The 16,357-nt window shown below is 47.2% G+C and overlaps 1 protein-coding gene across 1 annotated transcript in view; it reads right to left on the bottom strand.

Annotated features, from left to right (window-relative positions):
• The window catches only part of ZNF609 (zinc finger protein 609), a 431,776-nt gene that overhangs the window by 326,141 nt on the left and 89,278 nt on the right, over positions 1 to 16,357 (bottom strand). Inside the window, exon 2 of the mRNA XM_030188106.1 lies at positions 4,207 to 5,096. Within this exon, the coding sequence (XP_030043966.1) occupies positions 4,207 to 4,953 (747 nt within the window). The 5' untranslated portion in view covers positions 4,954 to 5,096. The remainder of the gene's footprint in view (positions 1 to 4,206; positions 5,097 to 16,357) is intronic.

Raw genomic sequence — 16,357 nt, 5'->3', positions numbered from 1 at the left:
CATGACGACGAGGGCAGACCACACTGCAGGAAACAAACGCACCATCTCCACGGAAACAGCATCACAGAGCGTGCAGGTGCCTTGCGGGGAGTTGGGGGACAGCTGCCTTGCTGACGGTGGGTGGTGAGGCTCCAAACACTATCTCCCCGTGCCTGCAGGGGGCTTCGGGGACAGCTGGGTCACTGACCATGGGTCTAGAGGCTGCAAACCCCATCTCCCCCTGCCCCAAAACCTTGCTATCGCCCGTTTCATTTCTGCCAGAAACTGGCCTTTTTTTACTAGTTCCTATATATTACTTTCTCTGTATTTCCATCAAGTTGTTTTATCGCTTGTAAAAATTTAAATGGTTATAAATAAAAAAAATTTTAAAAAAAAGTCACACACCATTCTGGTAAAAACCAGAAAAAAGGAAGAATCCCTTTGCCCCAAACTCATTATCAAAAAGTGCAAGTGTAGTAAATGTAATAACTGTTAATTCTCTTCTTTCTCCCCCTTCCCATTCCTGCTCCACCTGGTCATGTTGGTCATGTTTTCAATGGTTCAACACAAACCACTTGACATCTGCAAGAGGAAATCTATCCTTAACAGCCATTCAAGTAAAACCCTGTTACATCTCAGTTTCCTTTCTTCATATTGCACATTATCTCTTAACATTCAAACTACTGTGCTCCCCTAAACATAAGGATGTAAAAAGATGTCTTCTGGAACATACAGATTTATCACAAAAACCTTTGTAAATGTTTTGGAGAAAACTGCATGGATTTTTCTCTGAAAGACCAACACCATTCAAAGTCCCAGAAGGGGGAACCCTCAGCCAGCATGCAATAGTCACGCTCAGCAGCCAGACCCAAGGGCATCCATGCCAGGTTCCAGAAAGATCCATGGCCTGTGGACCCTAGCTGAGAAATACAGAAGGCGGGAGCATGATTAAAACTGAGGAAAACCTAATATTTGTGAATGAAGGCACATGACCACAGAATAGAGCAGCTCTGATTGATCATGAACACTCCCTGCCCCCCCCCCCCCCCCCCCCCCCACAAAACACCACCACACACTGAAATCAATCCATCTGGATACAGATAAGGAGAACCATTCCTCCAGGGAGTCGCTGATTCAGCCTAGCAGTAAGGAAAGTCATTAGGAGCTAACAGCCATTCACCAGCCCATGTGAAATGAGCTGTGGTCTGAGTTCAGCTCCCAATGGGACCATGGCCATATCAGTAAGGCCACCATCACAATTAACACTAATTGACAATTGACTGTGCATTGCAGCAAAGTTGTCAAAAACTAAATTAGAGAGGAAGGACAACTAGTGCCCCTCTCCCCTCAACAATTACAGGTGATCCCTTCTCCTCCAATAAATGTTCACAGAGCAGTCAGAAGCAGGTCAAGCCACACCAATTCCTGCAGCAGGTTTCACAGTCTTGGCATAATGAGCACATTCTCACAGAATAGCCAAATATAAGTGAGCTCTGGTAGCGCCAGTCATGCATATTCCAGCATAAACGCATGCAATAGTGAAACAGGAGACAAGGGCAAGACCTGGGCTTAGTGCCAGGGTCCCAGGCAGATGCTGGATATCAATGGCAGATTTATACCCCTGGTTGCTGTTAGGCACGTAGAAAGCCAACCAATGTTGCCTTAGGCATAATTAGGGGTTAGCCTACAGCACCAAGATTTTGGGATCAGCAAAAAGCAGAAAACCTCTAGGTGCAGCTGACCATGTTTCAGCCACAGCAAGCATTTTTCTAACTCATTGAAAATCAGCCACATCAGCCCATGAGTTTTAAAAATGCTTGCGGGGCTGGCACTGAACTGGTGGTAGAACTCATTCCACCAGATGCCTTAGCTCAGCAGGCTTGCTGAGGGCCAGCCATGGCCCTCCTCCAGCAGTGAAGAAATGGGAGATAGAACAAGAACATTTCCTTGTACAGCCTGAGGCCACAGCAGTGACCAGTGGAAAACAGAGTGTGCAACCCCTTTGCACATCAAGCAGTTCCTGCCTAAAGCCAACTCCACTCAAGTGCCATCTTGCTTATGGATCCCTTTCTAGAGAGTACATTGTGGGCTTAAGTGAGGTGGTGGGAGATGACAAAACTGGGGTAGCAAGACAATGGGAGCGTGGATATAACCTTGGAGTAGCTTTTGACTACTGTCGGCTCAGAAAGGTGGCATGGAGAAAGGAACAGAAACAGAGGATGATGTAATTTTTTTAAAATTTGTTTTATTAACAGTAATGGGTGGAAACCATACGAAGTCTCACAAACACCAAAACAATCCAAGGGTATAATGAACACTAGAGGGACAGAATGATGGACTGTGTGAAGGGAAGGAGACAGAGACAGAACAACTTGTGTGAGACCGTGCGCTTGAAGCATTGCTACAACTGTGGGGCCCAGGTTCCTTTTGGCATTATTAATGGACGCAACAGGAGAGAAGAGAGGAGTGGTGCTAAGGCGAGAGGAGGCATGCTTTGCCAGAGCTGCTGCCACCAGGGGCTTAACAGGGAGGTGTGGTCACACCAAGGTATCTAGCAACTTAGCACTGGTCCCAATTCTGAGAAGATACAAAGAGCCCTCTTTCCGGTTTATTAGCAACTTTGATTAACTGACCTGCCCACCATCTCTCAGGTGTTGCCAATCGAGTGGTCTCCAAAAACATCAAATGGTTACTGGCACCCAAGGGATTTTACCAGCAAAACAACATACAAACAAATACACTTATCAAAATATGAGTTAAAATCAACTGTTGGCCTCCAAGGACTGCAGCTGGGCATCACCTGCAAGTCGTTATGCTGCCCTCTTTGCATGTTTCTGAAGCCAGCGAAACTAAGCTGTTCAGTCTGTGCTAGAATAAAGTCAGCATGTAGATCAGATGCTAGAGGACAGGCCAGACAAGGCCCTTAATTCTCCTCCCCCTCACTCAGTAAAGAACAAAACCACCAGTACTTGCATCTGGAATGAGGTATTCCCTGCTGAGGCTGATGAAATGACTGAGACATCTAACCATGCAGCATCTGTGGAGGTTTGGGAAACCACAGGGAGGGGGGGGGTGGGGTTGAGAGAAAGAGAGAGAACAGGATAGGGCAGATCTCCAAGGCACAGCAGCTCCACAGAAAGATGCAGCTAGGCCAGAGGTGTGCAGACCAATGCCAGCACCTACGCCACGAAAGGTACTAGAGTTCCCCGCTCTTTGTCCCCATTAATGCAGAACCAGACACCCTCCCACACACTTTCAGGTTCACCCCATAGCTGGCACCGCTACATACAAATACACTCTATAAACACATGCTGGAGACTGTGATGTCAGTCACTAGAGAGAAAGCAGGTGCTGTCAGTCCAGTACATGCACAAGCTTCTAGCTCAGAAAATGCCTCCTGCTGTTAATCATTTCTACAACACTCCAAAATGTATGCAGTGCTGTACAGATATATATATATATATATATATATATATATATATATATATATATATAGGTGAGAATCCCCTCTCTGTAGAGTTTACAATCTAGTTAAAACAGACAACAGAAGGCAGCAGTAACATAGCTGGGACAACAAACCCACAACACTCCCTGTCCCAGACTGTGGCAGCCTCACCTCCTACCTGTAGTTTTGCTTCCTGGTCGTTTGTCTACTATCTGTTTTTCCAATATCTCCTCTGGCAGTACCTGCTTTTGGCTGCAACTGAATTACATGCCCAAGGGGCATGAAAGGGTAGGGCTACCAATGGCAATAGTTTTACTATTCCCAAGCTATTTCTGCCATCTGCTGCCAGTGGTGAGAGCTGAATAAAAGGAGAAGGGGTAGAAAAGCCAGCGAAAGAAAGATGGGGTGCTGGAATGGACAAAGCAATGGGTGTACTCAACTTGCTTCTCCCAGCAAACAATGAGCTCATATCTGGCTAATCACACTAGCGATACCAGAAGACTTTCATTTGATGAGTTTGTGATCCCTGATCTAAAAGACGACTCCAAATTGGCTATCTTCCTGATGGTATAATATACTCTGATTTTAAGAGAACAGAATTCCAAAATGTGGCAATTTTTTTTCCTATGTATTTTTTCTTCTTTATTTTCATTATTCACATAAAGAGAAACATATTGCAAATGAGATAAATCAGGTTTTAAATGTTAAGAAACCATTAAAAAAAAAAAGATTTGAAGCTGATCTGCACTTTAAATTAAAGCAGTAGGCAAACGTCATCTTACCTTCTCCACCTTGATCTTCTTCATGGTCCGGCACTCACTTTCTAGCTCCTCCGGCTCCGGCTTAATTCCTAAAGGATTCAGAATTGAACCAGGGTCTATGGCTATACTCCCAAGCTGCTCTGGGGTGGCCGTTTCTGAGGTCTGTCCACCATCATACTGTCCGACCCTCACCCCTAGGACCAGAGGCTGAAGAACACTGGCCTCCTTCTCAGCAATAGCCCCCACCACCTCGATTCGCTCCTTCTTACTTTTAGTTGATCCACCCTCCTTATCCTTCTTGGAACCAGCAGTGCTACGAGCAGCCTTGGTGCCCTTCTCTGAACCCTTAGGGGTGCCAGCTCCAAGCCCGCTTGAGTTGGCACCTTCACCTGAGCGTCCTTGCACCTCTTTTTTGCTGCTACTTCCCCCCTCGCTGGCAGAGAACATAGAGGTCGTCTGAGCAGCCTTGCCACCATCTTTGCTACTCTTGTTCCTTTTGGACTTTGATTTGGCCTCTTTGCCCTGTGGGCCTGGTACTGGTGTCACGAATTTGATATTGTCCGGCAATGTAGCTACAGCGTTGGGTGCAGAAAGCCCTACTTCTTTGGAACCTGACATCTCGAGTTTCTGCTGGTCCTTTTCCAAATCTGCGTCCAGGTCAATGATCAGATTGCCAACGCCAATATCCCACTCATCCCCACTATCATATGTCTCAACTGAATTTGCATCCACTCCTTTCCCTCCAGAGGCTCCACTGCTCAAGGACATCTTAGAGTCAACCAGCCACTTCCAGGTCCAAGGTGGTGCCCTGCTCCCACCCCCCTCCCCACGTTTTTGAATTGAAGGGAGCAGTTGTAACTAGGTCCTCAGGCCTTCAAATGTTAGGATTTTCCCAGGCGACGGCATCATTGCTGAAAAGAAAAGAAAGGGGAGATAAAGTGTTAATATCTTCAAATACGAAAAAAAAAGAACTGGAAGGAATCTGCATTCAAATATAAATTTGTGTACGCTAGCAATACAGCAAAGGCAACGCTATAGCAAGAGGGTGCCATCCACTCATGTTATAGCATGATGTACCACAGCTTGGGGAGTCATCTAGAAGTCATTGAAGAGTGTGCTACAACCTGTTGTGGAGGAGGGGGGGGGGGGGACTTTACCACTCATGTTAAGATAGAAAGCAAATACCTCTTCGGATGTTCCATACTGGGGGGGGAGGGGTAACCACGTCTCTCAAGGGCCACAACCCAGTTGGGTTTTCAAGATTTCCACAATAAATATGTATGAGATCTATTTGCATACAATAGAAGCAGCACATGTAAATCAATCTCAAGTAAATCTTGAAAACGTGACTGATTGTGGCTCTCGAGGACTCTGGCTGCCTGACCCTGTTCTATACCATGTGGGCCAACAACTCAAGATGTTATTAGTAGAGGCCTCCAGTGGTGTGGCACTATGTGGGACATTGTCTACTCAAAGAATTGCAGCAACAAAGGCCTCTCCAGGTGTCTGCAGACAAATGACCACACAGCATGCAGAAAGAGCTAGCGGCATACTGTAAACCCATTAATACAGTTACAGAACTGCAAATGGGTCTTCCACACTCTTGTGTAGTTATGGGAAGTGTGGAGAGCATAACTCATGGACAATGTTAAGGTTTGAGCCCCTTCCAACATCAAAAAATACTTTGCAGAACTACACTGAATTACATAAACATTGCAATACATAACTTGCATCAACAACTATCCTCTTTGTCCAAGGTCTGCATATGAACAAGGCAAATAAAAGAAGAAAAACCCTTAACCCCTCCCCTCTCCCATTTCAATCTGTGCATTATAGGAATTACCTAAATATACACTGAAGCTTAAAATTTAAATAATGAAATGTAATAACATTTTTTTTAATCAAGAGGCAGGAGAATAAAGGCAGTAAGCAGCCTAGGTGGTAGAGAAGGGAGAGGGGAGGAACCTGGACTACCAGATTTACACCCTAGCACAAAAGCTACTTGACCCCAAGTCCAGTCTAAGAAGTTCCAGAGCTCATCAACTCAGTCAAGCTGTAAAGGCATGACTAACCAATCTGCCGGAGATACAGAATACTGGCTCAAGCTAGATGTACAAGGCTACATATAGCACAGCTTGAGTGCTCTCTGTCTCCACCTGCTGGTTGATGGGGGACATAATCCAGTTGTCTGGACTGATCCTTAGTGACATAATGGAAAGGAAGGACCTCAGTAATTATTTTTTATGATTTTATCTGAAAATAACATCAAAAAACCAGCTAGCTAATACTGTTGTTCTTGGCTACTAGGGGAAATCAAACCATTTTCAAAGCTCTAGGCATCAACCTTGCCTCCACATTGTCAGCCCCTCAACACTACAAAAGCAAGAACAGGGACAATGCATGCCACAGCACACTTTTACAACCAATGGGTGACAAGATGGTGGTTCCTGAAGACATCACAATAACATGTTCTGAACCACTACACTTAAGGAAAGGGGAAAGGGAATGGGACTTGATATACCACCTTACATTAAAGAGGTTTACATATTATTTACAAGTACTTCTTTTGAACCTGGGGCAATTGAGGGTTAAGTGACTTGCTCAAGGTCACAAGGAGCCACAGTGGGAATCAAACCCAGCTCCCCAGGTTGTAAGGCTGCTGCACTAACCATTAAACTATTCCTCCACTCCACTTACAACATAAAAGCAAGACACTTGGATTTGCATTTTTTAACAATTGTGTTAGGTATGGTGTGTGTCTATGGTTTAGTCTAAAAGCTCAGATAGAGGGTAAAGGATAGAGGGTGCACCAAATGGCAAACAAATTTGGATCTTTGTGTTAGAGTGAAAAGTTCAAGCATGGTGGTCTCTAAAGCATGCACCTGCACATATGGCATTAGAAGTTAATACAAGATCAGGGCTCATAGAACTTTCAGCCAAGGAAAGACCTCACAGAGCCTATATCCCTTCTACATTATTCTTGATTTCTACTAGTAAAATGCACTGGGTCTAAACATATGGTACACAAGCCACAAAGGCTTGTTTGCATACCAGAGATATTCATTTGAATCATTTTAAGAAGCTTGTGGATATTCATATACCATGCAGAAGGCTGTACCTTCCTCAGCCTAACAGTAAGATACATTCCTGTATGCAGAGACAAAATTTGTGTGAACCTTTAACATATTACCAGAGAAACACCGAGATCATGACCCTGACAAAACTGCATAGAATGATGAAGTTGCTATCACATGGGACATCCCCAGGGCAAGAACAACTGATAAAAAGCTTGATGCTAGAAAAATCAGACTTCATGGTGAAAGATAAAAACACAAGAACAGCATTGTTAATAGGCACATCAAGTACCATGCATCTATTCTGTACCAGGTACAAGAGACACATTTAGAGAACAAGAAAATGGGGCAAAAAGATACAGGAAAAAAAGCCCCCATTACCTTGGATGACACAGCTAAAAACAATTTCCAAGTGTATCTTTATATATTGCAAGTACATATTACAGCCAGTGAACTCCATAAGGAAACTATTTGGCAAAATGCCAAGTATTAAAACAAAGTACTAGCAGTAAATCTCAAAGATGGAGGTTATACCCAACATGAGTGAGCAAATGGAACACACTGCACTTTTAGGGGCAACGTTAAGAACAGAGACAGGAGGGAGAGAGATGCCCCTTTTCAGGTCACTCAGTGAAGAAGTGTGAGAAGAAGTACATAATTATTGCCATACTGGGAAAGACCAAAGGTCCATCGAGCCCAGCATCCTGTTTCCAACAGTGGCCAATCCATGTCACAAATACCCGGCAAGATCCCAAAAATGTACAAAGCGAATGCTACATACCTGTAGAAGGTATTCTCCGAGGACAGCAGGCTGATTGTTCTCACTGATGGGTGACGTCCACGGCAGCCCCTCCAATCGGAAACTTCACTAGCAAAGGCCTTTGCTAGTCCTCGCGCGCCCATGCACACCGCGCATGCGCGGCCGTCTTCCCGCCCAAACCGGCTCGTGTTCGTCAGTCCCGTATGTAGCAAGACAAAGACAAGGGAAGACACAACTCCAAAGGGGAGGCGGGCGGGTTTGTGAGAACAATCAGCCTGCTGTCCTCGGAGAATACCTTCTACAGGTATGTAGCATTTGCTTTCTCCGAGGACAAGCAGGCTGCTTGTTCTCACTGACGGGGTATCCCTAGCCCCCAGCTCACTCAAAACAACAAACATGGACAATTGGGCCTCGCAACGGCGAGGACATAACTGAGATTGACCTAACAACTTATCCAACTAACAGAGAGTGTAGCCTGGAACAAAATAAAACATGGGCCTAGGGGGGTGGAGTTGGATTCTAAACCCCGAACAGATTCTGAAGCACTGACTGCCCGAACCGACTGTCGCGTCGGGTATCCTGCTGCAGGCAGTAATGAGATGTGAATGTGTGGACAGATGACCACATCGCAGCTTTGCAGATCTCTTCAATAGTGGCTGACTTCAAGTGGGCCACTGACGCAGCCATGGCTCTGACATTGTGAGCCGTGACGTGACCCTCAAGAGCCAGCCCAGCCTGGGCGTAAGTGAAGGAAATGCAATCTGCTAGCCAACTGGATATGGTGCGTTTCCCCACAGCCACTCCCCTCCTGTTGGGATCAAAAGAAACAAACAATTGGGCGGACTGTCTGTTGGGCTGTGTCCGCTCCAGATAGAAGGCCAATGCTCTTTTGCAGTCCAATGTGTGCAGCTGACGTTCAGCAGGGCAGGAATGAGGACGGGGAAAAAATGTTGGCAAGACAATTGACTGGTTCAGATGGAACTCCGACACTACCTTCGGCAAGAACTTAGGGTGAGTGCGGAGGACTACTCTATTATGATGAAACTTGGTGTAAGGGGCCTGGGCTACCAGGGCCTGCAGCTCACTGACTCTACGAGCTGAAGTAACTGCCACCAAGAAAATGACCTTCCAGGTCAAGTACTTCAGATGGCAGGAGTTCAGTGGCTCAAAAGGAGGTTTCATCAGCTGGGTGAGAACGACATTGAGGTCCCATGACACTGTAGGAGGTTTGACGGGGGGCTTTGACAAAAGCAAACCTCTCATGAAGCGAACAACTAAAGGCTGTCCCGAGATCGGCTTACCTTCCACACGGTAATGATATGCACTGATTGCGCTAAGGTGAACCCTTACAGAGTTGGTTGTGAGACCAGACTCAGACAAGTGCAGAAGGTATTCAAGCAGGGTCTGTGTAGGACAGGAGCGAGGATCTAAGGCCTTGCTGTCACACCAGACGGTAAACCTCCTCCATAAAAAGAAGTAACTCCTCTTAGTGGAATCTTTCCTGGAAGCAAGCAAGACACGGGAAACACCCTCCGACAGACCCAAAGAGGCAAAGTCTACGCTCTCAACATCCAGGCCGTGAGAGCCAGAGACCGGAGGTTGGGATGCAGAAGTGCCCCTTCGTCCTGTGTGATGAGGGTCAGAAAACACTCCAATCTCCAGGGTTCTTCGGAGGACAACTCCAGAAGAAGAGGGAACCAGATCTGACGCGGCCAAAAGGGAGCAATCAGAATCATGGTGCCCCGGTCTTGCTTGAGTTTCAACAAAGTCTTCCCCACCAGAGGTATCTTTCAACCTCCCCCCGACCGGCAGATCGCCAGGCACAGACACTTTGACATCGGCTATGCTCCTCTGGAGCCAGTCAAAAGCTCGCCCCCTGCTTTTGCTGGGGAGCTGTGGGGCCTTGCTGAGGCGCATGCTGCTGATGAGAGCGAGCGCGCTGGGGATTAGCCTAGGCCGCAGGCTGGCGAGAGGGAGGATTGTACCTACGCTTACCAGAAGAGTAGGGAACAGTCCTCCTTCCGCCATAAAAACGTCTACCTGAGGAGGTAGATGCTGAAGGCTGCCGGCGGGAGAATTTGTCGAAAGCGTTATCCCGCTGGTGGAGCTGCTCTACCACCTGTTCGACTTTTTCTCCAAAAATGTTGTCCGCTCAGCAAGGGGAGTCCGCAATCCGCTGCTGGATCCTATTCTCCAGGTCGGAGGCACGCAGCCATGAGAGTCTGCGCATCACCACACCTTGAGCAGCGGCCCTGGACGCAACATCAAAGGTATCATATACCCCTCTGGCCAGGAATTTTCTGCACGCCTTCAGCTGCCTGACCACCTCCTGAAACGGCTTGGCTTGCTCAGAAGGGAGCTTGTCCACCAAGCCCGCCAACTGCCGCACATTGTTCCGCATGTGAATGCTCGTGTAGAGCTGGTAGGACTGAATCTTGGCCACGAGCATTGAAGAATGGTAGGCCTTCCTCCCAAAGGAGTCTAAGGTTCTAGAGTCCTTGCCCGGGGGCGCCAAAGCATGCTCCCTAGAACTCTTAGCCTTCTTTAGGGCCAGATCCACCACACCAGAGTCGTGAGGCAACTGAGTGCGCATCAGCTCTGGGTCCCCATGGATCCGGTACTGGGACTCGATCTTCTTGGGAATGTGGGGATTAGTTAGAGGCTTGGTCCAGTTCGCCAGCAATGTCTTTTTTAGGACATGATGCATGGGTACTGTGAACGCTTCCTTAGGTGGAGAAGGATAGTCCAAGAGCTCAAACATTTCAGCCCTGGGCTCATCCTCCACAACCAACGGGAAGGGGATGGCCGTAGACATCTCCCGGACAAAGGCCGCGAAAGACAGACTCTCGGGAGGAGAACGCTGCCTTTCAGGGGAGGGAGTGGGATCAGAAGGAAGGCCATCAGACTCCTCGTCAGAGAAATATCTGATGTCCTCCTCCTCCTCCCACGAGGCCTCACCATCGGTATCAGACACAAGTTCATGAACCTGTGTCTGAAGCCGTGCCCGACTCCACTCCGTGGAAACACGGCCACGGTAGGAGCGTCGAGAGGTAGACTCCCTCGCCAGCACTGGCGAAGCTCCCTCCACCGACGTCGTCGGGGAGTCTTCCTGGGAGGCGGCGGCAACCGGTACCGCAAGCGGCACCGATGTCGGAGACCTCACCCCGGGCAAAGGGCCAGCCGGCGCCTCACTCGACGGTACCGGTTGCGCAGGCACCCCCGGTACCGGAGGGGAAGGGTGCAACAGGTCTCCCAGGATCTCTGGGAGAACGGCCCGGAGACTCTCGTGCAGAGCGGCTGTGGAGAAAGACATGGAAGCCGATGAAGGCGTCGAGGTCAGAGTCTGTTCTGGGCGTGGAGGCGGTTCCGGGCTGTCCATGGTGGAGCGCATCGACACCTCCTGAACAGAGGGTGAGCGATCCTCCCGGTGCCGATGCCTACTGGGTGCCAACTCCCTCGGCGACCCAGAGCTCTCAGTACCGATGCGGGAAGGAGACCGGTGTCGATGCTTCTTTGATTTCTTCAAACGAAGCATGTCACTGGAGCTTCCCGGTACCGACGAGGAGGACGTAGAATCCAGCCGTCGCTTCCTCGGGGCCGAGGCCGAAGAAGGTCGGTCTCGGGGGGGGGGGGGGGCTGTATCGCAGGAGCCCTCAGGGCAGGAGGAGACCCACCCGAAGGCTCACCGCCACCAACAGGGGAATGGACAGCCCTCACCTGCACTCCAGTCGAAGCACCACCGTCCGACGACATCAGCAACAGCGGTACCGGTACCATCGACGCCGCCTTCCCATGTCTCGGTACCGACGATGCAGAGGGTCGAAACCTCGATGCCGTTGATGCAGTCGATGCCGAGCTCGAAGACTTCGATGCTGTCGACGTCGATGCACTCGATGCCTCCAGTGCTGTTGTCGACGAAGAGCCCGAGAACAACACGTTCCACTGGGCCAATCTCGCTACCTGAGTCCTCTTCTGTAAAAGAGCAAAAGACGACAGGCCTGCGGGCGGTGCCCAGCCCCCAGACACTGAAGACACGAAGCGTGCCTATCAGTGAGCGAGATTACCCGGGCGCACTGGGTGCACTTCTTGAAGCTGCTGGGAGACTTCGATGACATGGGCGGAAAAATCACGCCGGCGAAATCAAAATTCGAGATGGCGACAAAGGGCACCAAAAATAAGGGAGAGAGAAAAAACCCGTACCGAGGCCACTAAAAAGGCCTACCCCGAAAGCGAAAGGAAACTTACGCCGAGGAAACAAACTGGACACACGGGAAGGGACAAAGACCAAAAGGTCCCCCCTTTTTTTTTTTTTTTTGAGGGGCACAAAACGGCGGCAAAACACGACCGTCCCGAGCGCAGACAAAAGAAGACTGATGAACACGAGCCGGTTCGGGCAGGAAGACGGCCAGGCATGCGCGGTGTGCATGGGCGCGCGAGGACTAGCAAAGGCCTTTGCTAGTGAAGTTTCCGATTGGAGGGGCTGCCGTGGACGTCACCCATCAGTGAGAACAAGCAGCCTGCTTGTCCTCGGAGAAAACATTTTATACTGCTTATCCCAGAAATAGTGGATTTTCTCCAAGTCCATTTAATAACGGTCTATGGACTTTTCCTTTAGGAAGCCGTCCCAACCTTTTTAAAACTCTGCTAAGCTAACCACCTTATTTACCACATTCTCTAGCAATGAATTTCAGAGTTTAATTACATATTGAGTGAAGAAAAATTTTCTCTGATTAGTTTTAAATTTACTTGTAGCTTCAATCGTATGCCCCCTAGTCCTAGTATTTTTGGAAAGCGTGAACAGACCCTTCACATCTACCCGTTCAACTCCACTCATTATTTTATAGACCTCTATCATGCCTCTCCTCAGCCACCTCTTCTCCAAGCTGAAAAGCCCTAGCCACTTTAGTCTTTCCTCATAGGGAAGTCGTCCCATCCCCTTTATCATTTTCGTCGCCCTTCTCTGTAGGGGGAAACCAACAGCTACAGTTGTAAGGATGCGAAAGGGTATTGGAATCTTGTCTTAAGAGACAAGCGGGGTGGGGGGGGCTGCGCACAATAATGGAAAGGCCAGCCTATGGGTTTGAAGTGCATGAGCATGCTTAGAATTAATGAAACCCCAGAGCAACTTTCTGGGGCTATAACTACCCCACAACCCGTTATGAAGCACAACACGTTGGTATCACAGGAGAGTTCACACAAGATATTGCCTACCTTTTCAAAGCCTCCCGCACACCACTCTGACCAAGGATAAGCATCTTCCACCATTCTCCTCCAGGGTCCAGAAATCTAACACAGGTCTGCCCTCTGTTATGCTGCTGCCCAGAAGTAGCTGGGAAGAAACTCTGGGGGGGGGGGGGGGGATGGAGGAAGGGAGGGTTCAGGAGGGTTACATAGTGCCTCTAGTTCTATAAGAGCATAACAATAATCATACTGGGTCAGACCAATGGTCCATCTAGCCCAGTATCCTGCTTCCAACAGTGGCCAATCAAGGTCACAAGTATCTGGCAGAAACCCAATTAGTAGCAACATTCCATGCTACTGATCCCAGGGCAAACAGTGGCTTCTGCCATGTCCATCTCGATAACAGACTATGGATTTTTCCTCCAAGAATCTGTCCAAATCTTTTTTAAACCCAGAGATACGCTAAGTGCTGTTACCACATCCTCCGGCAGCGAGTTCCAAGGCTTAACTATTTATTGGAGTAAAAAATATTTCCTCCTATTTGTTTTAAAAGTATTTCCATATAATTTCATTGAGTGTCCCTTGGTATTTCTACTTTTTGAAAAAATTAAAAAAACCTGATTCACTTTTACCTGTTCTACTCCACTCAAGATTTTATACCTCAATCATATTCCTCCTCATCCGACTCTTTTCCAAGCTGAAGAGCCCTAACCTCTTTAGCCTTTCCTCATACAGGAGGAGTTCCATCCCCTTTATCATTTTGGTGGATCTTCTTTGAACCTTTTCTAATTCTGCTATATCTTGTTTGAGATACAGCGACCAGAATTGAATGCAATACTCAAACATTATTCTTGGTCTGTTTTGCATCCCTTTCCTAATAATTCCTAGCAACCTATCTGCTTTTTGGCCACTGCCGCACACTGGGCAGAAGATTTCAGCATAACTAGATCTTTTTCTTGAGTGCTGGCTCCTAGCATCAGGTAACTATGATTCAGATTGTTCTCTGATCTGGATTCTTGTAGGGGGTTATCTTTTTCTGTGTTTGAAAATTCAATAGACATATTGAACAAAAAATAAAATAAAATAAAAATTTGTTTTATAGACAGGTGATCCGGCATTCCAGGATGCGTCTAGAACTACCCAAATGCACAGAAAGCTTTTCTTAGTTTAAAAGGTAAAGTTCTGGTTGTGGGGCTACCTTCATTCTTACACTTCCCTGCAAATGCTTAATTTCTTATCAGGGCGCAAGGTATACATTTCTGGAAGCCAGCCACTCACATTTGTTTCAGATAGAAAAAAAACACTCTTGGTTATAGTGAGTGCATGGTGTAATGGGGATATTTTGTTTTGGGTAGTAGAATTGTGCTTTTTTAACCTATACCCTTGAATTTATTTCTTTTGTATCTTCTGTTTCCCGTTGATGGGGTATAATTTATTTGTTTCTCATATTGGCAAAGGGATCCCGGACTTTACACTTTTTATTATGATGATTTTGCTTTGTTTCTTGTCCCATATTGATGGAATATGTGAAAAATGTTAATTAAAAAAATAAAACCACGAGAAAATAATATTTATAAGCAGATGTGGCTGCAATTAGGGAAGTCAGAATCCTTCAAAGCAACACCCCCCCCAAAAAAAAAAAAACCCTAAACAAACAACAACATAAAGACCTGGAAGCAAGAGAAAAAGACGTAATATGAATTGCCAACAGCCAGTTATGTGGATTCAGTGTTGGTTCCCTAGCTTCAAGTATCAGGCTAGAGACCAATTAGCTCCGGTTATTGGTATGAAATGGGATGGCATCTTCCATTGCCTATCATTAAACAAAAAGCTAGTTTACCAAGACTTCTGAACATAAGGCAACTATCCCATATCAGCCTAGTACAGCATCACTTATTACTTCACTGAAGCAGAGTACAGGCATTGTTCTCCACTTTCAGGGTGTGCCAAAGATAGTCCTGGGGATCATTAACCTGCTGCCTCTCTCCACCCCATAGCGTGGATACATGCATCCTTCACAATCAATGCCAGCACCACAGCTGTCAGTCTCCTACTTATGAGCAGCAATGCAGCTAAGCCAGGGCATCTCAAAGGACACAGCACCAGTAGGATGCTCTGGGCAGAAAGCAGGCATTTCTTAAGGATACAGCTTCAACATCTGGCTGGCTGTGCCCAGAACTGGAACAGCAACTGTACTAAGAGCTCAGGCTTAAGGAAGAAACAGAAGGCAACAAAAACTGAACACCAAATGTACTGGGGGGGGGGGGGGGGGGAGGGGTCAAAGGGAAAAGCCAAGGCAGACTGAAATGGTAGTGAAAATGGATTGATATCTGTCACCAGAAGCTAAGCCACTGCTATAGGGACTGAGGGATAAGCTGCACCTGGACATGAGGCGACAGATTACTATTGTTCAACCATTTCCCCTCCCCTTCCCCCCAAAAAAATATCGAGTGGCTCCGCCATGTGCCTATGCCTCCAAAGATAAAATCTTGTAAAAGAGTAATGATTAAATAATCACGCAGGGCTGCAGCCAAACCATTTCCCATCTGCTCCCTGCAGCAGCTCACAGTCTAAACAGCTAATAATCAACTCCCTGACAGGTTATTACAAAGATTTTCAGGCCCAGGAGTCAGTGGCTGAAGAATACGTTGCGCTTGCTTATTGAAAGAACAGAGAGTGCACAAAATCCAGATACCAGGGCACATGGTGCCAGGTTGGCATACAGGCTTTGCCCTCCCGCCTAGTGCAGACAGGGAGGAAGGGGGATTCCACTCAACTGGAACTAATCCAAACAGTTTGCCAGAAAAATTACAAATGTAAAGAAATTGTGTGAATGGAACAAAGGAAAGCATTGTAACTACTACGTACACAATGACAAAGGTACTAGAATCCTACAGGAAGTAAGCACGGGTCTTTTACAAACACCATATACTGCAGAAAAAGGATCTCACTGCTGGAGCACACTGACAGGAGAGGAGGGTCATTGCTGAGATGTGGAAAGACTGTGTCAGACAAGTACACGCACACCCATTATAAGGCAGACAAATTGAGTAATCATAGCAGCGTTGCCAATATGTTATGAGTCATATTGTTAGTCGGTCCTACTTTCTTCTCCACACTTCCTGGCATTTCCCCTATTTTCTCAACAGAACCATTC

The sequence above is a fragment of the Microcaecilia unicolor genome, chromosome 1, assembly GCF_901765095.1.
Source record: "Microcaecilia unicolor chromosome 1, aMicUni1.1, whole genome shotgun sequence".
Lineage (NCBI taxonomy): Eukaryota > Metazoa > Chordata > Amphibia > Gymnophiona > Siphonopidae > Microcaecilia > Microcaecilia unicolor.
Note: the sequence above shows the minus strand (reverse complement) of the source record. Positions and strands in the feature narration are given on the sequence as shown.